Genomic DNA, 24,421 nt, shown 5'->3' with positions numbered 1-24,421 from the left:
CATAACAACATCAAACTACTTACAAAGGTTTCAGCCATGCTGGCTCGGCGACCTCTACCTGTGCCCCGGACTGGGTCGTAAACCGGTGGGGCGGCGATACCTGCGATGGCTGCTGCTCCTGCCGCGAGCGCCGTGCTTGAGAGATTGGGTTGCGCGCTCTTGGCGTCTTGCGCACTGGCCGCGCCAAGCCTCGAGGCTGATCTCAGATCACCTGACGTTTGCCGGTCCACTCTTCGCAACGAACGCTCGGAGTGGTTGCTCAGAGAGCTCATAGACCGCTCTTGGTCTGGAGACCTCAGTCTTGCGATGTTGCTCAAAGAGCGTTGACTTTGAACACTGGGCGATCGCTGCTCAGCAATGTACTGCTTCATCGGGTCTGCGCTTGGGGACGATCGTGGCATACGGCGCGCAGGACTGAGGGCCATGGTTCGATCGATGCCCTCGTTAACTTGCTGCCATGGCGACTCTCTTCCGCCTGTGTTCTCGACTGTGGATTGCACACTCCGGCGACCTGTAGGTGTTGGCGTGCTAGGCGGAGGTGATCTTAGACGATCAGAAAGTTGCCTGAGACTCTCGGTGCGACGAGCCGACTTCAGTCCTCGATCAGACACACCCACATCAGCTGCTGATCGTGACTTCTTGTGTTTGGTAGTGTCATCTGGGCTGACTTCTGTGATAGATTCAAGTTGCTTGGTTCCTGGAGTACTGGTACGTTCGGGCTTCGTAATGGGTGTTGAAGGCGTCTCACTCTTCTTCTCGTTCGGGTCTCCAAACAGTGACTGGTACGGCTCCTTCTGTGCGATTTCCTTAGTAGGCGATGCTCGGCCGTGGTGCGACTCCACGCGCGGTTTCTTGCCTGCACGCGACGATCCACTGGCATCTTTTGACGGGGTTTCAACGACCATGTAGGTATCGTGAGCAGGCGTTTGCGGTGCTACTGCTGGTGAAGTGCCGTATGCGCGCGTAGACGGCGAGGAATCGAAGAGATGTGAGGATCGCTCCTTCGTCGCGTACTCGTCGCTTGGAGTGGACGTGTCTGGTATTGCTGGGTATGTCGGCAAAGCAGGGCTGTCTGCATCACGATCAGTCGCGATCGAGCGTTTCGATGAGCTGAGAGGAGTCTTCGGATCTTTCGAACGCCTCAGTGTACGTGATGTTGCCTCGACGGGCTGTTCCGGCGGAGCTTTGGTGGTGGCCTGGTCGGCATTGTCTTGAGCCCTAGCGAAGGACCACGATGGTTCGTCGGCTGGCCCTACACCACGTGTTGACGATTGGGCTTCGCCTGAACTGGACATCTGTTCGTTAGAACGCTTGTCAAGATGTGCAAGCTCTGGCACTACAAAACGCGTCGGTGATGCCGACCTCTCGCTGGCAAATTGAGGCTCGTGACTGGACTCCGATGTATGTATGCGCTTCTCGTCGGGTCGCTCGTCGTCAAAGGATACAGGATGTGTTCTGCGTTTGTGAACTTCACGGATGGCAGTTCGTGCCTCAGCGGGTAGTATGTCTCTTATCGTGCTTGTAGACCCCTCATCAACCTTTTCGTCAAGACCCCTGCTCATTTTGCCCTTCTTTCTTAGCAGTGGGGCCTTCTCTTTCTCTGTCTCTCGCCTGTGTATTTCCTCCTCCGGCTGCCTCGAGATCTCTTGTGACACCACTTGGGGAAATGGGTATTCCCTCGGCTCTTCAGCGGTCCGTGAGCGGTGCTCCTGATCGAACGTCACTGGTAAGATTGGACTGTCTTCCTTGCCTGCAAGCTGCTCCTCTGTGACCGCTCTTGTTGACCTCGTCTTCTTTTCTCGCCTCTTTGGTTGTACCTGGTCGGGCTCAGTAGATGTGGCTAACACGTCTGTTGCTTGTGTTGGTATGTCTGGAAGGACAGCGGTGTTGGTCGGCGCGTGAGGCACGGACTGAGCAGGCTCAACCTCGCGGACCATGGAGTCAACTGGAGTCTCAACAGCAAGAGGCACATCTTGGAGAGCCTCAATCACCGGAGTCTCTGCAGTTGCATACTCAACACCGTCCCGTTGACGAGGGAGTTGCTCTTTGTCCTTCTTTGACTTCTTGCCTTGTTTAGTCTGTGCGACCAAAGCGTCCTCCTGTGTGCTCAACGTATCGGCATCTACTGGTGTCTCTGGTAGAGGATGACGTCTCTTCTTACCCTTGGCCCTTCTGAGACTTGACGACCCAGCCAACTCATCAGGGTCAGCTTCCTCAAGAACACCGGGAGGTGACTTTCGCGCTGCAAAAGCAGGGTCGTTGAGCACGTCAAGTGGATCGAATGACACGTTGTCGACGGGTGCCATTGCCACTTCGATGGGTGGTAAGACATCAGGCCCGGTAGGCTGCGTCGGTCGCAGTTTTGGAGAGCCAGAGACTGATGAAGAACGGCTCAAGCTACCAAGCCGAGACCTACTAGCTCTCTCCTTAGCGGCGGTGATATCGTCATCTGGCGTGATATCGCGAACTCCTGGGATAGAGTTCGAGCGATGGAATGACTCGTCGTTGATGACAAATCCAGGATCGAAACCAGACTCTTGCAAACTGGCGGCGACGGTGGCTGCGAAGTCTATCTCTCTTGCTGGTGACTTCGAATCTGATCGAACTGGCGAAGCTAAGCCAAGTTGACTACGAGACGCAACTCTAGCTACGTGACGCTTCTCAGGCGATGGAGGTAGGACCGGCGTGACAGATCGAGATAGATAACGCTTCTCTGGAGACGGGGGTAGAACGGGTGTAACAGATCGAGACTGGCTCTCGTATCGTTCGGCGAGGTTTTTGACACTGCCAGAACCTTCCCTGCGCAAGTTGCGATCTGCGCTGGGGCCGTCCTGTGATGCGCCACGCTCGAACAACGCTGCTAACTTGTGCTTCTTGGACGACTTCTTGTGCAACAGTGGTTGCTGAGGAGCGGTGTCGGGTTCGGTGGCTTTGACCTGGACATCAGGGACTGAAATGTTGGATATGGATCTGGAATGTAACCCCTTGAGCTTGTTAGGAGCTTTCCCGGCAGTTGGCTCGGATACTGGTGGCGTTGCGGGGGTGTTTTTCAGGGGAAGCGTGTTATCTTGAGTCTCCTTTTCGCGGGAGTTCTGTGTAACCTTTGGCAGAATGTCCACCTCAGGCACAGCGCCTCTCTCTTCTCCCGGATCGACAGATGTGACATTGGCCGGCTCCTCTGAGAACGTGGGAGCGATCGTTGAGTTGCGCCTCTGCTTTTCGTTGTTCTTTGTGGTTGTTTCAGCCTTAGGCGTAGCTTCGATCGTTGGAGATTGGACAGTCAAACGTCCTTCCGCATTGTCTTCTGGAACGATGATCTCTTGAGGCTCGACTTTTGAAGATAGGTCACGCTGACCTTCCATTACCGGTACGAGAGGCGCGTCTGCAACAGGGTCAACCGGCGCGTCTACGGAGACTTGGGGTCGATAATCCATGGGCTCTGATGAATCCGCCAACGGCTCTTCGGCTCGAACTTCTTCAGCTCTGACCACATCCTCCTCCTTACTTGTGCTCTTGTCATTCTTGATCCCGGTGTGTACTAGAGCAGGGACAGTGGAGAGCTCTTGTCCTCGCTCCTGGGTATGAACACTACCGCGATGCTCCTGTGTGCTTTCCGAGACGTGCGTAGAAGCGGAGGAATCGATTGGAATAGGTTCTGGCTGAACTCCAGTCATCATGACATCTGGCTCCGCAGGCAGTCGCGACGCAGCAGCCAGCTCGCTGGACTCAGGAAACAATGCTTCCCTTGTGGCGGGTACTGCAAGGTCTTGCGCAACTGGTACGTCCTGTTTGGTTCTGTTCTGATCCTTCTTGCTAAGCTCCCGGGATGGAACAGACGATTCATCGAGGGCAGTCTCTTGTTGCTCGATTGCCACTGGCGGCGAAGTGTCTTTGGTAGTCTCTGTCGGCGCCACGATTGAGGTAGAAACTTGTGTTTCCTCCTCTTGGTTTGCTGTTTCCGGCGCGGTAACAGGATCCACCACAGCGAGTTCACTCGGTGTCTCAATGCTCATCTCAGAGGATTTGTTGGCAACATGTGCTGGAATTGGAGCAGCAAACCCATAATCAGGTAAGGCTACCTCTTGAGACTCAGCCACAGTAGCGGAAGTGACATCCTCGGATGAAGCCATTGGAGTATCTTCGGACACGATAGTTTGCTCAAGCTTCTTCTTGTCTTTCTTGTCAAGCTGCCTCGACGGCACTGGCTCCTCTTCTGCAATGACTTTTTGATCATCCTCGGTGACGGTCGGTGGGGTTAGGATCTCGACTGACGCTGGCTGGACAAGGCTCGTGTGCTCTGTATCCATGGGCGGGATGGTTTGGGGAGTGTAGTCCAATACGGTGGCGCTAGATGAAGGCGTAGTATCAACCTGTAGAACTTCCTTTGGCTGCTCGATAGCTGGCTCTGGAATGTGGTCCATCGGCGCGCTCGCTTGCGTTGTTGTATTATGAGACTCATCGACGCTCATCGTAGGTTCTTTGTCCTTCGCCTCCTTCTCTTCTTTCTTGCTCAGCTTACGGGAAGGCGTATCAGTCGAGATGAGGCTCTCCTTTATTGGGATCTGTGCGTCAACAACTCTTGTCTCCTCGATTACCTGCTCATCTACTGGAGCTGGCACCGCTACAGATGCAGGCATTCCGAAACTCTCCTTCGTCTCGACCACAGCCTCAGTTTGAGTCGCAGGAGTCGTCGGTAAAGTATCAGAATCACTCTTGCCTTTCTTTGCCTTGGCCTTATTCTTCTTTGTAAGCCTCTTGACCATTTCCAATATAGAAGTCGGCTCAGTGGCAGAGGACTTGTCATTGTCTTCTTGTGCGGCGAGGTTTGCGTCGAGGGCTTCGGCACGAAGTCGCAATTCAGCAGCTTCTTCTTGAACCGCCTTATGGGATGGTGATAGCTCGCTTGCCGGAAGGCTGTCGTCTTGAGCAACAGGAGCCGCGTCTTTGTGTACAATAAAAGAGTCAACAGGTTCAGTAGGCTCGATGGACTGCTTTTCATTAAGGCTTCGCTGGGTATCTTCCGGGGTAGCATCAAAGACATAAGGCACTTGATTTTCCTCAGTCTCAGTGACGATCGGCACACTGCTTTCGATTGGTGTCGCAGGTCGGTTGGTCTCCATCGTGGCCTCGGTAATATTGGGTGAGTCGCCATCCTGGTTCATCGAGGCATCAGCAGGGATTACAGGCGAAGTCTCCTCAACGTGCGTAGTTGAGCCAGAAGGCTCAAAGGATACTTCCTCCGTAAGGATTGATGAAGATGGAACAGGAGCTTCTAGATCAGATGACTCGGTGATACTCGGCTGGATGTCGGTAGTCTTGGACGATGCCTCTGGAATGTCCCTGATGTCATCCAATATGGCAACTGGCTTAACCGACGCTTCGGCTGGGTCCTTGGCGACATCGATCCTATCGTCCTCCACCTCTCGGGTCGCTTGCAATTCAGGAGCGACCTCATTGACGGGATCAGATGGGTAAGGTATTGGAAGTGGTTCGGCTTCTACGGTCCGGGAATCGACGTCCACAACAGTTGGTGCGACGGCTGGGATATCCGAGGACGGCTCCTGGAAGGGCTTTTGCTCAAACTCCATCGTAGTTGTTGGAATCGATGCGTGAACTTCAGAAACAGAACTGTCTTGTACGTTGGAAACGTTTGACGGAGCGCTATCCGGTAGCACAGCGATATCCGTCTCTTGTGGTGGGGTTGGTTCCCTAGGCTGCTCGACGAATTCTGGAACATCACTGACAGGAGCAAAAGACTCATTCTGAGCTTTTGTTGCCGCCTCTTTCGATGGCTCTTCGATCGGAATCGTAACTGATCGCTCTGTATCCTGAACAATTTCCTCTTGACCCTCTGGATCGACCGACTGTGATAGATCGGTAGTGATGGGCGCGACCTCGAACGCGTCCGATGGTTCTGTTTGTCCAAGAAGTTCAGACGTTTCGGTGACAGGCTCGTTTGTGTTATCAATATGAACTGGCTCGGTTGTGCTTTTCTTGTCTTTCTTAGCCTTCTTGCCCTTCTTTGAAGCCACAGAGTTCACTTCCTTTACTGCAGCGACTGGAGGCAGCGATTCAATGGTCTTTGCGGTTGGATCCACTGTTACGGGTTCGGTTACCTCGCGAGAAGCCTCGTGCTCGACAACAGGCTCCTGCACCACTGGGGTGAGGTCTTGAGTAGGTTCGACCGGAGTGGTGTCAAGAACATCAGCGGCAGGCGATGGTTCTTCGGCCGCATGTTCGGTGGACAACTCGATAGAAGGCTTGACGACAGGCTGACTGTCAATATTGATCTCATCAGCCAGAGCAGTAGCTTGCTTTTGAGCCTGCTTCTGTGCCTTCTTTCGCTCCTTCTTGCTCAGCTTGCGTTCAGGAACCGACTCCTGCACATCTGTCTCATTCTTGACTTCCTCCGTAACCGCTGTCTGTGGCGCCGAATCTTGTTCGCTAGCTGTAGGCGCATCGATATTCATCTCCTGCAGTACAGGATCCTCCGACTGAACCACAGCTTCTTGTACCTTGGGTTGCTCATCCAGTGCTGGTGCGAAAGACCCATGTGCCTCGGTTGCAGGGGGCCTAACATCATCGGTAGTCGTAGTAACGCTGTCAGACTCAGCTATGGGTAGAGCCTCGGTCGCTGGCACTACAGCATCTGTCTTCTTGCCCTTCTTCTTGTTTTTCTTCTTCGAGATCGTTGGCGAAGCTGGCTCCCCTGCTTGAGATTCGATGGCCACTGCTGGTGCCTCTGTGGACTGCTCTTCGACGAGTGCTAGGACGGCAGTAGGAGCCGACAAATCGTAGCTGACAGCTTCCTTGATCGGCTCGTCGGCCAAGATGTCTTGTGCAATGGAGGCATCCTGCGTTGTATGGACTTTCTCGTCTTTGTTCGATGGCTCGACAATAGGCTCCAGGGTGATATCCTGTGAAACGGATGGGACGTTGTCAACGAAAGGTGTCGTAGAATCGGACTTGATGGGTTCCTCCTTGATCTCCTGCGTCGGAAGCAGTGGAAGAGCGTCATCATTGAGTGGAAGCTCTTGATTGACCGCGAACGCAGGTGTCTCGACCACAGCTTCGTCGTAAGGCGCGCCAACTGGTGCATCTCGGGTAGCTGGCTCGTTGCTGTGATCGGCAGCGTCTTGTGCAACTTCAACCTTAGATTCCACTACATCTCCACTGACGGGCGTGGTCATACCCAAAGCTTTTGCTTTCGCTTTCTTGGCTTTCTTCTTGTCTTTCTTGGACAGAGGTGCGGCGGTAGCTAAATCGAGTGAAGTCTCTTGTTCTGCAGTGGGTGTCGAAGGTTGCTCGATCTGGGCATGCGGCGGCATCTCGAGGTCAGGTACTGCAACCTGCATATTGTCGATTGTCTCAGCTGGTGGGGTGGTAGTACGGTCTTCGGGCAACGGTATCTGGGAGGCGACTTCAACAGGCTCGGTAGCCACTTCTAGCTCGGGCTGTGGTTCTACAAGAGCTGGTATCTCTTGAACCTCTTGAATGACAGGCACCTGAGCATCGACAGATGTTGTCAGCTCACCGGCCTTGCTCTCTGGAGCCGAGTCAACATCATCTGGCTTTGGTGCAAATACATCCTCAACTGGTGTTGGTTCAGCGACTGGCCCAGCAATGTCCTGGCTTGGTTGAGCAGGCGCAGCTTCGGTGATCAAGTCGTGTGGTTGTTCCGAAATGATGTCTTCGACGGGTGCTGCAGTGTCAAGTTCTTTCTTCGCCTTTTTGCTCTTCTTCTTGTCTTTCTTTGACGGCGCTGGTACCGGAAGCTCTTGGGTGGGCAGTTGTAGGTCATCAGAAGTTTGCGGAGCAGGCTGTGATACCGCTGACTGGTCAGGTACAACTCCATGAGCCTCGTTGGACACTTCGCGATCGGTGCTGGCTAGCGGAAGCTGCAGTACCTCTTCCAAAGGCGTCAAAGTCGGTTCCTCTGGTACAGTTACTATCACATCAGCTGGCGCGTCGATGGTTGAAGTCACAGATGGCTGTGTGTCCTCGTGTTGATCAGAGACAGGCATCTCACGAGATCCTTCTACCTCATCGAGCGATCCAGACGCTGCCTTTGTTGATTCGGGCTGTACCGAAGGCGGTCCCTCCGGCTGTGAAGGCTGAACCTCAGGGGCAGCCTCGGCAGGGGCAATCGTGCTAGACGCTTGCTTGATCTTCTTGTTCTTCTTCTTGCTCTTCTTGGAAGAAACAGGCTCGTCGAATTGTGGCTCTCGTGCTTGCTCAACCTCTGGAGGAGCAATTGCAGGTTCTTCGGTACTACCCACAGCACGCTCCGTATCTTCGAGTGTAGGTACCACGGTAGTTGGCTCGTTGTCGACATCAAGCACAGGTGTAGAATTGTCGAGCTGTGTAAGCACAGGCTGGTGTTCTTCCGTCGCAATTAGAGAATGGCCAAACTCTTGGACATCGGTGGCTGCCTGATTATCGTTGGAGGCAGTTTCCCTGTCAGTAGGCTTCGCATGAGCTTCCGGCTCGGGAGCATTAACTACCGTCTTATCTTCGACGGACACTAAATTCTCTAGAGGTTTAACTTCCTCAGTCGGAGCTTCGGCTAGCTCCTTGGGTTCTGGAGCTGCAATGTTCTCGCTCAACTTGTCCGTAGTGTCGTCCTCAAGCTTCAGGTCGCCGACATGTTGTTCCGACTCTTCGGCAGTGGATACGCGCTTTGCCTTCTTGTTCTTCCTTTTCCTCTTAGAAGGAGAATCCACCTCGTCAGCTTCGTCAACTAGGCGCGACGGTTGTGCAGTCGATGTAGAAGTGGCCTCTTCCACAATCGTTTCAGTCTCCTCTTGTGGATGCAGAGCAGTCGGTTGATCTCTTGCAGCATCCGATAGAGCGGGCGCATGTTGCTGGGGCATCTCCATTGGAGTAGGGACTTCCTGCGTGATCGTCGGCTCGACATCTACGGCTGGAGATGATTCCACAACAGGTGTGGTCAGGATGTTTGGCTCAGATGCGAGCTCTTCCACAACGGGTGTTGACTTCTCGATCTCCAACGCTGCAGCATCTGTTTCGGCAGTTGCAGGCTCTTGCGAGGCGGTCGGCGCAGCACGTTCCTCGGCCTTCATCGGCTCCGATTCAGCCACACTCGACTCTGTGATCATAGTCTCTGGCACATCCTCCGTAACCGTAGACTTTTGCTTTGCAGCCTCAGCTCCAGCATCCTCCATCTGTCCCTCTTTGCTTTCCTCTACCTTTTCCTGTTCTGCATCCTCCACTACCCTCTTCGTTACCTCATCCTTGGGATCCTCCTCTTTCTCCATCTCCCCACGTCCACGCTCCTCCCTTGCATCTTCAATCTTCACGTCATTATCATCAACAAGCTCATTATTCATAAAAGGCTGGGGATAGGATGTCGGTACCCCCGAGAAAGGTAGTTGGGTCTCCGAAAGTGTAGGGATCGATAGAGACGGCTGAGTATCAGAGTTGGCTGCCTCAGGCGTCTCATCCGCTAAAAAAGGCACCGCCTTCTTAGCTTGCTTCTTCACCTTTTTCTTGTCCTTCTTCGACAAAGGTGAAGGCGGATCTGACTCCTTGTCCGGTGGCTTGGGATCGTCGGGAGGATGCTCTGGAGTAGCGTCGGTGGTAGCTTGGTCTTCAGTTGGCGTTGGGTCGCTTGTTGGCTCACTGGTCGCAGTAGGCGGCTCAAGCGGCGCTTCGACCTGCTTTACCTCGCTGGTAGATGCCTCACCTGAAACGGTCGATTGGCGGGCTGCATCTGTTGGTATGTGCTCGTCAACAGGCTCTTGAGCTGCTCGAGTATCGGCTGGCTGAGACCCAGGAATAGGATTCTTGAGCAAATCTTCAGCTGGTGTTGCAGGCTCAGATAGCTCACTCTCGACAGCCGACGCGCGTTTGGCCTTCTTCATCTTCTTCCTCTGCGACTTCGATAGCGTAGCCCATTCCTCTGGCTCTTGCTCATCATCTTGCTGGACAGCTCCAGGCAAAGTTGGTTCGTCTGATGTGGCAGTGTCAGCCGCAGGTGGTACGATGGTCTGCTTTTCCTCCACAAGAATGTTCTCATCGCGGCTGGTGATTGGCTCCTCGCTCGCAGTCCCCTGTGCAGCAACTGCAGCTGACGCGACTGAGTCTTCGGAATCTAATTGCGGTGCTTCGGTAGTGGTTGTAGCAATTTTCTCCTTAGTCAACTCCGCAGGAGCCTGCTCTTCCAAAGATGTGTTGGCTGCTTGGGCCAATGGTTCGGCAGAAGCAGAAGGTTCAGAAGATTTGGCCTCGGTGGTTGAGGGATGCTCAGCTGCGTTTTCCACTGTTTTCAACTCTTCCCTTGACGTCGACGCGACGGCCTCTTCCTCTGTGGGTTTCGTGACGATCTGTTCTACAAGCGGTGCAGATGCCGCTACTTCTTCGGAAGGCGTGGGGACAGCAACCAAGGGTTCTTTCTGCTCGACAACTCGTGTCGCAGGCTCTTGATCGATAACGGCACCATCGTTAACTTCTTCCGCGAGCTCTCTGAAAGGCTCGTCGACTGGAGTGGAAGGTACAGATGGCTCAGCTTGGGCGATTGAACCGCGCTTGTTCTTCTTCGCCTTCTTCTTTTCCTTCTTGGAAAGCTTGACTGGCTCATCAGTAACAGACGGCGTTGCCGGTTCCTCCACGTGCACCTCGGTCGGGGCAGATGTAGAAGGTGGCTCAGACACTACGGCGTCAGATGGCTTCTCTTCCACAACCGATGTCGATGGAACCTGCTTGTATTCAGCCAGAACGTCGGGAGACACCTCGCCCTTGCTGGATTCCTCGACAATGACAGGTGTTGCGGCAGTCTCCGCCGATGCGGCTTCGGAAGGCTGTTGCTCAACGTTCGGAGCATCAATGTCGAGAGAACGCTCGCGTGGTTCGTCTAGTAGCGTCTCGACTAGAGTGGCATCAGTGCTCGATTCGCCCTTTGGCTGCTTTGCCTTTTCCTCGTCTCCCGTCGAAAAAAGGCCTGCGCCTTCTGGCAAAGCCTCAACTCGAATGGGTACCTCGGAAGTAGGCGAAAGTGTCGCAACAGGATCTTGGGCAGGCTCAGGGATAGTTGTTCGCTCTACAGCAACATCGGGAAGTGTGATTGGCGTTTCTTCAACGATAGGAGCCTCAGAGGTAGACTCCTCAGCAACTGGAGCTGTAGACTTGACCTGCTCTTCCAGCATCGACTCAGCCTTCTCCTCAATGGGAGTGGGTGGAATAGAAGTAGACTCTTGGGCGATCGACGCGCGCTTCGCCTTCTTGGCTTTCTTCTTGTCCTTCTTCGAGAGAGGCGCGACTTCTTCTGTGACATCTATTGTGTTGACTTCCTTAGGCACGAGTGCATCAATGATTGACGCCTGCTCAGTTGGCTCGTGGGAGGTTGACGCTTCGTCTTTCTCTGCGATTGATGCCTCAGGAACAGATGGAGATGTGGCATCGGAAACGGCATCACGTTCGATAGACACCTCCAGAGCGGGTGTAGTGTCAAGGTTGGGCTCTCTGCTTGAGGTAGTTGCTGTCGAATATTCTGCAAGGTCGGCAAACGTAGATGGCGACTCTACAGCAGCTTCGGGTGCTGACGCCGATGGCTCAGGTTGCAAGACCTGCTTTTCTTCGGTAGTCGCTTCAGGAACCAAACTCAAAGCAGGCTGATCAGCGACGGAAGCACGTTTGTCCTTTTTCGCCTTTTTCTTGCTCTTTTTGGAAGTAGTCTCCTCTCCTTGCTTCTGCTCAGTTGCAGATGTGACAACATCAGATTGTGTAACTAAGGTGTCATCTTGGTCTCTGAGCACGGGTGCAGTATCGATCGGGGTACTGGCAGTGACATGTTCAGCCGGTGGCGTGGTTGGGGATACGTTGTCTTGGACGTTAGTAGCCACTGGCGTCAAGATCGGAGATGGAGCCTCAGGAACGGTCTGTGCCTGAACGACGGATTCTTCTCTTGACTTGTCTTGAGTATTAAGCGGGACCGACTCTTCGACAACTAGTTCATCGGAAGTTCGCATTCTAGCCTCGACAGGCGTAGAAGATTCCTCCGACGCATCAGCCTCAGCTCCGGCCTTCTTGTTCGAAAGCGGTGCAGCCTCAGCAACTTGCTCCGGGATGGGCTCATCGCGCGTTTGCTCGACGGTGGCCGGCTGGGCAACTTCCTGGAACTGAGTAGACTCCGCCTTTTCCTTGTCCTGCTCGGCAGCAGGAGCCTCAACAAATTCTGGCAGATCCTCAGTGGCATTAGGCTCGGGAACAACATTCCGAGTGGTCGATTCTCCAGTTACTGTAACTGTGGGAGGAAGGGCATCTTGAACAGTGGTCTCGGAAGCGATTGGCGCAGACTCGACAACGGGAGTCCCAGGCTCGGAAGCGGATGCTCCCTTCTTAGCCTTCTTCTTTTTCTTGTTCTTCTTAGGCGTGCTAGGAGCGTCTTCGCCTTCCATCGTTTCTTCGACACGCGGAACCTCGGGCAGTGCTTCATTAGGTTGAGCAACGTCATCGGGTGGTGCTACAGACAGAACGGGCTGTGTAGACTGGTCGGCTGTCAGAGCACGATCCGTCTCAGCGGCGGGACCAACGGGATTGTCAAGTACAGGCTGCTCGCTCGTAAAGGCAGACTGAACCGGTGTCACTGGTGTAGCAACATCAGCAACGAAGTCGGTTGGCTGAACGGAGGAGATATCGGCAAGCTCAGGTTTGAGCGCTGAGCTATCCTCGGTCTGGTGCTGCTCGGTAGTATCTTGTAGAGCAGGGCCAGGTGTAGCATCGGGCTTGACAGCTGTAGCAGTATCGTCGGCGGTAGGATCAGATCTAGGTGTCGCTGGAAGCTGTGGGAGCTCAACATCTTGGGTGGCCTTCTCCTCATTTGCTTGCACTTCCGGCGAAATTGGTAGAATCCCACTGGAGCTCTCCTGCGGCGACGGCACATGATCCTTGGCGCATTTCTCGTCTTGGGGAAGCTCAGAAGGGATGTCGGACTGTGGTGCTGGCTCCTCAGTAACCGGTGTACTAGGCTCGGTAGTGTCGATGGATTTGACGTTCTTACCCTTCTTCTTTTTGCTCTTCTTGGCGACTGGCTCAGTCTCTACAGCGGACTGGATGGGCGATGTAGGGATGACAACATCCTGAGCAATCTCTCGCTGTGTGACAGGGACGTTATCAGAGACTTCGGCAGCAGTCTCATGGGCAACAGGGACATCCTCGAGAGCCTCAACTTGGGGAAGTACCGGCTCTTCCAGATCGTTGTCATCGGTTTCGGGAAGAGCTACGAGCTCAGCCAAGGTTGCGGCTTGCTCTAGTTTAGCGGGCTCAACTCGCACTGAAGGAGCATATTCAACTGGAGGTTGCTCAGGTTGGGCAAATTTTGTGAACGGGTCAGGCTGAGAAGTAGCTACTTCAGCAACAGGCGTACTTGGCTCGGTGTCGGTCGATTTTCCCTTCTTGGCCTTCTTCTTCTTGCTCTTCTTTGACGGTGTAGCTAGCTGATCACCTGCGATGGGATTGTCAATCTCTCTGGCAGGTGTTTCTGGAAGAGGTACGGTCTCTGGTTCAATAGCCAGCGTCTCCTGTGATGGCTCTTGTGGAAGATCCTCGGCGGGAAATGAAGGCTGGAAAACTTCCGTAACTGGCTCGACAGGGAGTTCAGGAGAAATAGCGAGTGCTCGGTCACTCTCTGCCGCTTGAGGCTCAACCTGGGACTGTTCGAGTGGCTTAGAAGATGTAGTCGGAATGTCGTCCACGATTCGCTTGGATGCATCAGCTTCGATAGAAGGTCCAGTTTCCGTCTTTACATCGGCTGCGTCCGCCAAGACGGGCCCAATCTCGACAGATTTACCCTTTTTTACCTTCTTCTTTTTGGACTTCTTCGATGGTGTTGTAGGCTCCTCTGCCAACGGCGTAGCAGGCTGTGACTGTTCTTCGACTGGAGCCACTTCCGAAATGAGGGGATCGTCAAAGGTGGATTGCTTTCCAACAATTTCTGAAGTTGACTCAAAACCAACCGTCGGTTCAGGGATGACATCGTCAAATGCTTCGCGAACAGACGCAGTTTCCTGTTGCAGTTCAGACATCGCCTCGGGAAGGTCTTGACCTCCAGCAACTTCTGCATAAGGCTCCAATTCGCGCTGAGGAGCAGTAGGCAGAACGCTTGATACATCCTCACTGGCCTGACTCTTCTCACTATCCTTCGAGGGGGTTTCGACTTCTTCCTTGACGACTGCTGCAGGCTGTAGCGATTCCGGCTGCTCCGTAATGTCGGGGACTGCACTCTCAGTGGAAGGCTGCACGGTCTCCGAGTGAAACTCCTCTCGCACAGGCACCACATCGTCAACAATAGGCTCCGACTTTCCCGCCTGTTGTGCAGGCTGCTCTGCCGCGGGTTCGGAAGCGGCGGCAGTAGGGCCGGCTTGAACATCTTCCAGCTCGCGTTGTTCCTCAAGAATTGGCGTACTAGACTCCTCAACCAACATCTTTGCCTTCTTGCCCTTCTTCTTTTTCTTGTCTTTCTTAGTAGAAGATACGTCCGCAACACCAACCACAAGATCTGCTGCCTGAGTTGGTTCAGCTGCTGATGGCTCAGGGTATGTTGGCTGGGTTGTCGGAGCAATCTGGTTTGTGGTCTCCGCGAGTTCCTTGGGTGCTTGATCGTCGACAACATCGGGCTGTGGCTGCTCTGTGAGAAGAACCGGTTCGACCTTCTCGGCAACCGAATCCTTCACGTTGACGTCCTGGGTCTCGTCCGTGTGCTCCACTGGCGTTTGTACAGTGACAGGAGCCTCCTCTGGAGCGATCTCTCTACTCGTGACCTCTTCCACCACACTTGGCTCAATATTGGCATTTTCCTCTTGCGTCAAGACCTCCTCCACAGGGGGTTTGACATCTTTGCTCTTCTTGCCCTTCTTCTTCTTATCTTTCTTTGAAGTAGGTGTTGATGAAGCATCCTCCGCTTTCAATTGGATGGGAGTCAAGGCCTCAGTGGTAGGTGTTGGCTGCTCTAGTGACGTAGATAGATCCTCGTCGAAAGCGGCAGTTGGAAGAGGGATAGAGGCAGGATCAGCTACATTGTCAAGGTTCTCCTGAGGAAGTGAAACCCCAACAGCGTCAACCTGTTCGGTCGATGAAGGTTGCTCAATATCGCGAGTCTGATCAAGAAGTTCCTTGATAGCTGCTACTGGCTCACTGGTTGGGGTAGACGTTTGAAGCCGAGCCGTTTGCTCAGGCGCGACTTCGACCTCCGGTAGGGGCGTCGCAGTACCACTTTTCCGCTTGCTCTTCTTACTCTTCTTGGTCTTAGGCGTAGTAGGGAGCTCAGCTTGTACAGGCGCTGATGAAAGATCGAGTTCTGGCCTGGTCTCGTCAACAACGCCGGTGGTGGTGCTCTTCTCGAGAGGCTGCATAAGATCCTCGTCAAGTTGTTCATCAGGCAGCGGTACGTTGGCAGCGTCGTCAGGTTGTTCATCGGGCAGCGGTACGTTGGCAGCGTCATCAGGTTGTTCATCGGGCAGAGGTACGTTGGCAGCGTCGTCAGGTTGTTCATCGGGCAGAGGTACGTTGGCAGCCTCAACCGCAGCAGACTGATCTATGTCTCGCGTGGCAGTTGGTTGATCAAACAGCTTTTCGTCTTCCTTGACAGACTCAGGGACAGTAGCGGACGGTGATTCGATAGCAGTCACAGGTTCCTGCTGAGGCGTAGTACCATCGCTCTTCTCCTCATCCTTCTTCGCCGTAGGCAGATCGTCTTGGACAGAGGATTCGAGCTCGGCTGATGCTTCTTGTTCTGTCGCAGTAGCCAAATCCAGAGGAAGAGAGGGTTCTTCAAGTGCAACGTCGTCAACGGCCGATGTGACTTCGGATGCGAGCTCAAGACCCTCGGTCTTCTCTTGCGCAACGTCCCTTGTCAAGGGCTCGTCAATAGCAACATCCCCGGTCTTAGTCACCGACTCGCTTGTAGGTTTCACATTGACTGGTCGACTCGGTTCCTTCTCGCTGCGCAGTGCGGGATTCCATGATGCATCAAGCGAACGCGTAGCAGAAGGTGCAACAGGCACAATGACAGCCGATGCCTCCGCTTCTGTGATTTCTGGCTCAGCGGTCTTGCTCTTCCTGCTGGCAGATGTAGTGGCCTCATCGACGGGTGGAATAGACAGTTCAGCAGGCAGTAGCTGCTTGACCTCGACTACGGGTTCAGCGGGAACGACAACGGACGGCTCTTCACTCAAAGACGTAGGCTCAAGTGCAACTTGTTCATCCCGAGCTTCTGGCGCAATTCCCATAGAAGTTTCAACAGCTGTATCGGCTTTAGGCTGGCGCTCGACAGGCCCAGTAGCTGGTTGCTCGCCTGAGGTTTCCGCCGCAGTGCCAACGGAAGCATCACCAGTCTTGTTACTAATGGTTACAGGCTCATCCAAGTCAGGAACTTGTACGCTGCTCTTCTTCGTCTTTTTCTTCGGCTTGATGATCTTCTTCTTCGACGAGCTGGACTCAAGCGAGATTCGATCATAGGCGGAACCACTTGACTCTGCCGGAACTGAGTCAGAAATCGTGCTGGTAGGTTGCCTATCATCGGCGAATAGAGCATTCCGAGCAAGAGACAAAGGCTCTGCAGCCTTCTCTTCGACGCGTGGGCCTTTGTTGATTGACACCGAGGGCTCGGTGGGAATTGAGACTGTTGGGAAAGCGAACGATGGCTTTCCGTCGTCGGTGAAGAAAGAACTTCGGGGTACAGCGGACGCAGAAGATTCTTGTCCTGTTGCGATCTTCGTATCCGTGGCAATCGAAGCGGCTTGCGCAGCAGGTACGGATATTGATGGGAATGCAAATGATGGCCTTCCATCATCAGTAAAGAACGTGCTCTGAGGCGGAACGAAGTTGGATGACTTTTGTTCTGTCGAAACTTCCGTCTCCTTCGCGGTCGGTGTAGCTTGCTCTGCAGTAGCAGATGGCATGGAAGGGTACGAGAACGATGGCTTTCCGTCGTCGGTGAAGAACGTGGTGCGCGGTGAGACATCCACAGAGGCCTTAGGCTCCTCTGTGACGGGAACTTCTTTGGCTGTGGAGCTCGATTCGATGACAGGAGAAGACGATGTCGTCGGGAAGGTGAATGATGGTTTCCCGCCATCAGTGAAGAATGTACTGCGCGGAGAGACAAGAGCAGGACTCTTCGACGCCTTCGCAACAGGCAGGTCTTCAGACTCGGCCGTCGTCGATGCAGCTGCAGGTGTAAAAGACACTGGTGGGAACGTGAAAGACGGTTTTCCATCGTCTGTGAAAAAGGCGGTGGACGGTGTGACTTCTTCAGGCTGCATGGTAGCCTTCTCTTCGACAGCAGGGACTTCCTTGGTAGTGTCGGAAGTCTGTTCTTGAGATGTCGCTGACGTCTGAGGGAATGCGAAAGAAGGTTTACCATCATCAGTGAAAAACGCAGTGTGAGGTGTTTTGCTCGAGCCTGCTTCGTCTTGGACATGATCGCGGGTTGCCTCGGCTGGTTGCTCATCAGGTACAGTAACTTTCTTGACTTCAGTCTCGACCTGTAACTGTGGCTTGAACGGTTCGTCCAGTGTACTCTTTCGAGACAGAGTAGGCCTGATTCCGACCGTGGCAATCTTCTTGTCAGGCACAATCGGCGGTGATGGCAATCCCTTGCGTTTAGCCTCTTCCCTAGCAGCAGCCAGCGCAGCGAGGACAGCGGACTGAGGTTTAGGTGAGGATGGAGGCGAAGATGTTGGTGATGGCGCCTTCTTCTTGCCCCATCCAAGAGCACCCCATAGGCCAGAACCCCAGCCTGATCCTCCTGATTGCCCTTCGATGGTGGAGGCGCGGCGTTGCTCCTCGACATTGACCTTGTTCTTGGCTTGTTCAGGACCGTCAGATGTGCTAGGCCGAGCATGAAGCTCGGGTGTGGCAGGCCCAGCTGGGACCTCCCTCTTGGGTTCTTTGGGGCTCGCAGGAGCAACAAGTGCAGAGTCGATTTCCTTTGGCACTGCCTCATCAGCCGGAGCGGCTGGCACTTCTTGTTGAACCAAAAAGTCCATGACATTGGGCTTCTCTGTCGTTTCAGTGCGTTCGAAAGATGGCTCAAGAATATCCCGCATGATAGTCTCTCGCTGCGACGCTGAAGAGGGCAAGATCTGGTCATCTTGAGGTGCAGTTTCGGGTAAAGACGATGGCTCGGGCTCGACTTGTTTACTAGCGCGTTTTGCCTTCTTGCTCTTCTTCCCTTTCTTGGCCTTAGGTGTGGGTGTAACCTCCTCAATAATAGTTGGCTCAGTAGCTGCTTCAGTAACTGCTTCGGTAGCTGACTCAACGACCGGCTCAGTGACAGGCTCTGTAACAAGCTCAGCAATAGGCTCAGCAACAGGCTCTGTAGCGGGCCCCGTAACAGGTGCAGCAACAGGCTCAGCAGTCGCCACATCGATGGACTTGGAAGAACTCGGCTCCTCCCGCTTATCCTCTGAAGAAGACGTCGGTATCGCCGCAGCAAAGTCCGTCGATATCCCAAGCCCCTTCTCCGCCTTATCAAGTGAATCCATTCCCCTCGCAGCTTCGTGGGCAACATCATCAAACGTAGCGCGCCTAACTTCAGGAGACTCGTCGTCTTGCGGTGCAGTACTATCCAAGACCTTCTGTCGAAAGGCCTTAGCATCTGCAGGCGTAGCCACAGGTTCACCAACCAGCGTCGCATCATCAGTGACGATGGACCCGGAGCGGTTCTTGATCCACTCATCCTCGTCCTCAACGAACGTCGGCGCGAAGCTGAACGAGGGCGAAGGCTCTACGATTTCTTCGGGAGGTGCAGGGATTGGGGACTCGGCTTTGACAGCCTTCTTGCCCTTCTTACTCTTCTTACTCTTACCCTTACCCTTGTCCTTGGGCGATGACTCGACAACGTTTTCGGTGGTGTCCAATGCAGGCTGCTTTGATTTTGCAATCGACGAAACGGTGTCTTCGACATCATCGCGCTCCGACCTAGTCGGTGAAGGAGAGCGCTTTCGCAACGCAGCTGCTGTCAATCCTCCCACTACAGCGCCAAGAGCAGCATCTTGAAGTCTTGTCGAGCTGCTCGACGGCACAAAGGCAGCATCACGAGTTGTAGGCACGTCACGCATCATCCTGTCGTCAAGCGGAGCACTTGTATCGAGAGGCGTCTCTGCTTGAGGAGATGTCAAGGTTGACATGAAAGCCTCATCGGTCGACTCATCCTGTTCTTGCGTTCTCGCATGCTCCAGCGCTGCAGTAAGCGATTCATAGTTTGGACCGCTAGACTGTGACGATGTATCCTGTGCAAGAGCGAAATAGTCTGAAGCTTTCGGCGTAGCTTGACCAGATTCCTCAATCTCTTCAACTTCGCGGTGGGCAGCCTCAGGCAGTTGGAGTCCCGATCCATAGCGAGGCGAGATGAGGTCGGCCACGGCACTTAGAGGATCATAAGACGGGTCATTGGACGACTGCCCAGCGCTCTCGTAGGGTGATTCTAGAGCGGACTCGAACTCTTCTTCCGAGTCTGCGCCAGAGACAACTGAGGAAGCACTACTGGGTGGAAGCGCTGGAAGTACCTCGTCGATCTCATCTGTCTTGCGGTTGCGCTCCACCAGATACAGTGGTCGAAACTCACGAGAGTTCCTAAACTCTGTAGAGTGAGTCTTGGCATGGCGAGAACGAGTTGGTGAGGCAACAGAAACGGGACTAGTTGCTAAGCTTGGATCAGCGGCAGAGGTAATAGTGGGCTTGCGGAACCGTATGGGGACGGCGGTAGAGGATAGCCGGCGTTGAGATGTCGCAGTTGTAGGACGCGAGACATCCGGTGATCTGGTTGGTGAACCTGGCCTAGACAACGGCAGGGGAGGAAGCTCGTCTGGGAAAGCTTCCAATTGCCAAGGCTGGAGACCGGTGAGACGGGTCAGTAACGCGCGGCTGTCCTCGAACGACAGCTCGGGTGGTGGTGTTCTGGGTCGGTCGGTGTCCTCAGAGGCGGTGAGGCGTTGGGCATCGTCTGATGTCGAAAGAGGAAATTCGGGCCGATCTCCAGGGATTATGCCACTACCCTCGTGGGCCTGATCGACAGGCTCACCTACGGGCAGTGGACTTGGAGTGGCCGTGGCCACTGCCCGATCGCCTAAAAAAGACTGCTGTTCTGCTTGCTGTTGTTCATCGGCATGCGAGGGCGGGGTTCGAGGGTGTAAAGTATCCTATATACACAACATCAACATTCATTCTAAATACATTGCGAACCACCGTGCTATCGCACATGAGAAGATCGATGTACCTTATCGTCATAAGCATCCCTCCTGTCTCCATCTCCTCTCTCACTGCGGCTGCGACTGCTCCTCTTTTCGCGTCGGCTACTGCTTGAGATTGTGGAGCGCATGTCATCATCGTCTGAGCCGCCGTAAATGGAACCGCGATCCGACCGATGCTTCCGTCTACGATGTTTGCGTTCTTCATCGTCGTCATTGTCCTTTGACTTTGAGGACTTGCTCGAAGCTTCGGCCAGGTTCTCTCTCGACTTGCTGCTGAACAGGCCCAGCAAGCCACTTGGGCGCTTCTCCTTTTCTCTTCGTGAGCTACGATCCTCGTCTAGGTCGGGAATAGACGATACGACAGACACCATGTCATCGTCTCGTCTAGAACGTCTTCGTGAAGATTTGTGGTCATCGTCGTAGTCGCCGTATTCCGAAGCTGCGGACGAGCGCGACCTTCTCTTGCTCTCGGGCGATATGTCCTTCTCGCTTTCCCTCCTCTTGTGCTTGCGTCGTCGTTCGCCAGGAACTTCTGAACGAGTGTCGGAGACGGCAGACTTCGTGTCCCAGTCATCATCACCTTCGTCAGGCTCATGGCGCCGGTGACGTCGCCTCCGTTCACCGCCCTCCTCAATATCGTAATCGCGATCACGACTCTTCTCACGGCTCTTCTCACGGGTCTCAGACTTGGCTTCCCGGCGTCTACGACGTCTCTCTTCACGGTCTGGGTCCTCGTACTTGTAGCTCAAGGAAGCGATTGAACCGATGTCATCGTCATCGTATCTGCGTGACCTGTCGTCGAAATCATCGTCGTACCTGTCATCGTTGTCCCGGTCGCGTTCGTCTCGTGCATAGCTGTCCCTATCCTTGTCGTTGGAGCTTGTGGGGTAGAGTCCCTCAGATTCTTTGTCGTTGCTTTCTCTGCGTGGAGTGTCGTCGGGAGCATAGTAGCCAGAGTCGTTTACGTTACGAGCGATGGGTGGCTCAGGTGCCGTCGTGAAAGGTGACGCAGTGGGAGCCATTGGAGCCTCGACCATTGTCTGGTACTTCGAGGGATCAGAAATAGTACGAGCGCCCATGTAGTCGTCGTACTTCGTCTCAGTCCTCAGAGGAGAACTGATGCTAGGTGACCATTTGCCGCTGCTATGTCTTTTCTGAACCTTTGGTCTAGGCGTCTTGTCGGCCAGCTCATCGATACCTTCGAATGCGTAGCTTGGGATTGTCACATTCTTGTCGTGTTCTTCGAGTGAGCGTGCACCGTTTGTTGGAGACACAGCGGGGTTACGAGAGCCGTTCTTCTCTGTAGACTCCAGGTTTTTTCTGGCACGTTCAAGGTCGGACGCCATCCTGTTCTGATCCTGGTTCATGGTCATACCCATGAGAGCAGCGAAACCACCGGCCATCGCGGCGGTAGCAGACTTAGTGCCGCTGCTCTCTTCTTGGCGAGAGCTCTTCTTTGGAGAAGTGCTGGGTGACTCCTGGAATGCTTCCCCTAGTCGTGGTTGTTCCACGGATCGAGATGGTTCGTTGTAGCGAGACGATTCAGGGGTGCGTGAGGCTTCAGCACGTCGAGCAGGCTCGATATCTCTAGGGTTCCGCGAAGGCTCAATGTCCCTAGGGTCTCGGGAGGGCTCGATGTCTCTAGGGTCTCGGGAAGGTTCAATGTCCCTAGGATCGCGCTCCATGATCGGGCTGGATGGTGGGCTGGGTTCGCTTATCTCCCAGGTATCTACACTAGCTCGCTTTGATGACTTCTTGGACTTCTTCTTCTTGTCCTTCTTGCTTGTCTTGCCTTCTGGTTCGTCTTCCTTCTCCTTGACTGGTGCAGAAACTGCGGCGGGTGCTGCGTCCCCACGCCGAGAGACATTCTGCATAGCTACACTTTCGTTAGTATCCTTGGACTTGTCCTTACCCTTTGCTTCCGTCTTCGCCGAGTACGCTGAAGGCTCCTCTGCGGGTACTTCAGGCTCCGGCAAGTCATCCCAACCGCCAGGCATGTGCATGGTCGCTGGCGGTGTAACAACCTCTCCTTCAACAAAACCAGGTCCCACTGGATCGTGCTGGGGTGTCCTCCACACGTTACGCTCTGGTTCAGGCTGCCAGTATGCTGTCTGCACACTGCTCGTAGATGGTACGGCCGAGATGATTGACGGAGAGATGATGGAAGACGGTACTGCCGAGATGGTTGATGGAGTGTCAGTGGAGTTCCACGATTGTGCTCCTGAGAGATTTGACGGAGTGGCAGTGGACGGCCACGATGGTGCTGCCGAAATAGTCGATGCCGAAGGATTTGATGCAGCAACGGTGGAAGGCGCCATATTCGCATCAGAAAACGGGTTGCTTAGGCTAGACGCGGTTGGCCTGGATTCACGCAAGTCGCGTTCGTCGTTTTCCTCCCTAGAAAGGACTGCTGCCGTGGTGAGAGCTGCTGCCGCAGCAGCTGCCGCGGACTTCTTTTCCTTAGTCTTGCTTTTCTTGGAAGCAGCATCCACTACACTGTCCCACGTGGAGTCATCCTGGTCACGAACGTACTGTGTACTAGGTGCGGTTTCCTTGCTCTCTGGAACTGTGGGCATGTCTGGGCGATAGGGCGAGTAAGTAGACGTCGTCTGGTGGGGCTTAGACGTCTCCCGCTCAACCTTGGTCTCGTCGGCCGGCTGCTTCGATTCACGCGACTTGAGATCGTTATCAGAAACGAATTGTTCGCGGTAGGACTCTGGAGTCGGGACATCGAAATGGTGGAACTGATTCTCGCCCCAGCTCACTCTAGATCTTGCTCGGTTCGACTCGTCGTCCCTTGGCTCGCGTCTGGTCTCCCTGATGGGCTCGATTGCTGGCGATGGACTACGCACAGAGGGTGCACGACTACCAGGGGGTGTAGGCAGAATGAGATTCAGCGATGGTACAGGCGGTGGTGGTGGTTGAGAAGGTCGACCATCTCGGGTGGCCGTGAACGAGTATGATGGAGGATACGGTGGGACCTTGGGTTGGCTGATCGGGTAGTCTTCGTACGACTGATACACAGGAAGATCAGGAGCACCCTCGTTCGGGTCTACAGGGTGAACCTTGGGTAGGTTGTCGTTGGTCAGAAGCTCCTTCGGCGCAAAGAAGTCAGCTTGAGAGACTGGCTTGGCATTGTACCTTTCCTCCCAATCCCGTAAGACCTCGCGAGCTTCCTGGCGAGAGTTGTCTTGCTTGAAAATGTTTGGATTGAAGATCTCATCGTCGAACATGTCCTGCTCGATTTTGCTGGGTTCAACGGTCTTGACGCTGGTTGACTCTCTCTTCTTGCTGCTCTTCGAAGACGAGGACTTTGATGAGGAGGACTTCGATGACGAAGACTCACGCTTGCGGTCACGCTTCTTCTCCCGCTCCTTCTCGCGCTCTCGTTCCTTCTCTTGCTCTTTCTCCTTCTCTCTGTCCCTATAGGACGAAATCGCCGCGGACGCGATGGCTGCGGCGGCACCGGCAGCTACAGCACTAGCAACAGAGGACTTCTTGTCAGACTTGGAAGCTTCCCGTTCACGATCCTGCCGCTCCTGCTCCTTTCGCTGTGCAATAGTGGCAGTTGAAGCAATAGAGCCTCCTAGGGGTTTTTGTTCGAGCTTCCTCACTCGATTGCTCGGATATCGATCGATGTAGTCCCCTTCGCGTTCTCGAAGACGTCGCTCTATTTCCTCTTGCTCAGCTTCGCGTCTCGCGGCCTCGGCTCGCGCAGCTTCTTCTTGCTCGGCTTCAAGTTGCTCTCTCCGTCTTCGCTCAGCTTCGGCGGCCTCGCTTGCCAGCTGGCGCTGGTGCTCCAGTTGGGCTATCCGTTGCAGACGCTCCCGATCCTCTGCTTCTCGAGCCTCTGCTTCTCGAGCCTCGCGTGCCTGGGCCTCCTGCTGTTCACGACGACGTTCGTTCTCAAGCCTAGCCAAGCGTTCGATTTCCATGAACTTGCGGGCCTCGTCTTGCTGACGTTGCAGCTCTTGGCGACGTCGTTCGTCTTCGTCTCGGCGGCGCTCCTCTTCTTGACGTGCTGTTTCCTCTAGGCGGAGTAAAGTCTGCCGACGATCCTCCTCGATTCTACGAGCCTCATCCTCTCGCAGTTGCTGTTCTCTCCGTACGCGATCCTCTTCTTCGCGTCGCGCCATTGCTGCCCGGTGTGCCTCTTCATCTCGCAGCAGCTGCTCTCGACGAAGACGGTCTTCTTCTTCACGTCGTGCCATTGC

The 24,421-nt window shown here is 54.3% G+C and overlaps 1 protein-coding gene across 1 annotated transcript in view; it reads right to left on the bottom strand.

The window, feature by feature from the left end:
• The window catches only part of ACET3X_007535 (uncharacterized protein), a gene marked incomplete at both ends in the record, with an annotated part of 29,927 nt that overhangs the window by 1,753 nt on the left and 3,753 nt on the right, over positions 1 to 24,421 (bottom strand). The window contains 2 exons of the mRNA XM_069453692.1: positions 24 to 20,156; positions 20,234 to 24,237. Coding sequence (XP_069304698.1) covers positions 24 to 20,156; positions 20,234 to 24,237 — 24,137 coding nt within the window. The remainder of the gene's footprint in view (positions 1 to 23; positions 20,157 to 20,233; positions 24,238 to 24,421) is intronic.

The sequence above is a fragment of the Alternaria dauci genome, chromosome 7 (genome assembly GCF_042100115.1).
Source record: "Alternaria dauci strain A2016 chromosome 7, whole genome shotgun sequence".
NCBI lineage: Eukaryota > Fungi > Ascomycota > Dothideomycetes > Pleosporales > Pleosporaceae > Alternaria > Alternaria dauci.
This window is presented reverse-complemented; position numbering and strand designations above follow the sequence as displayed.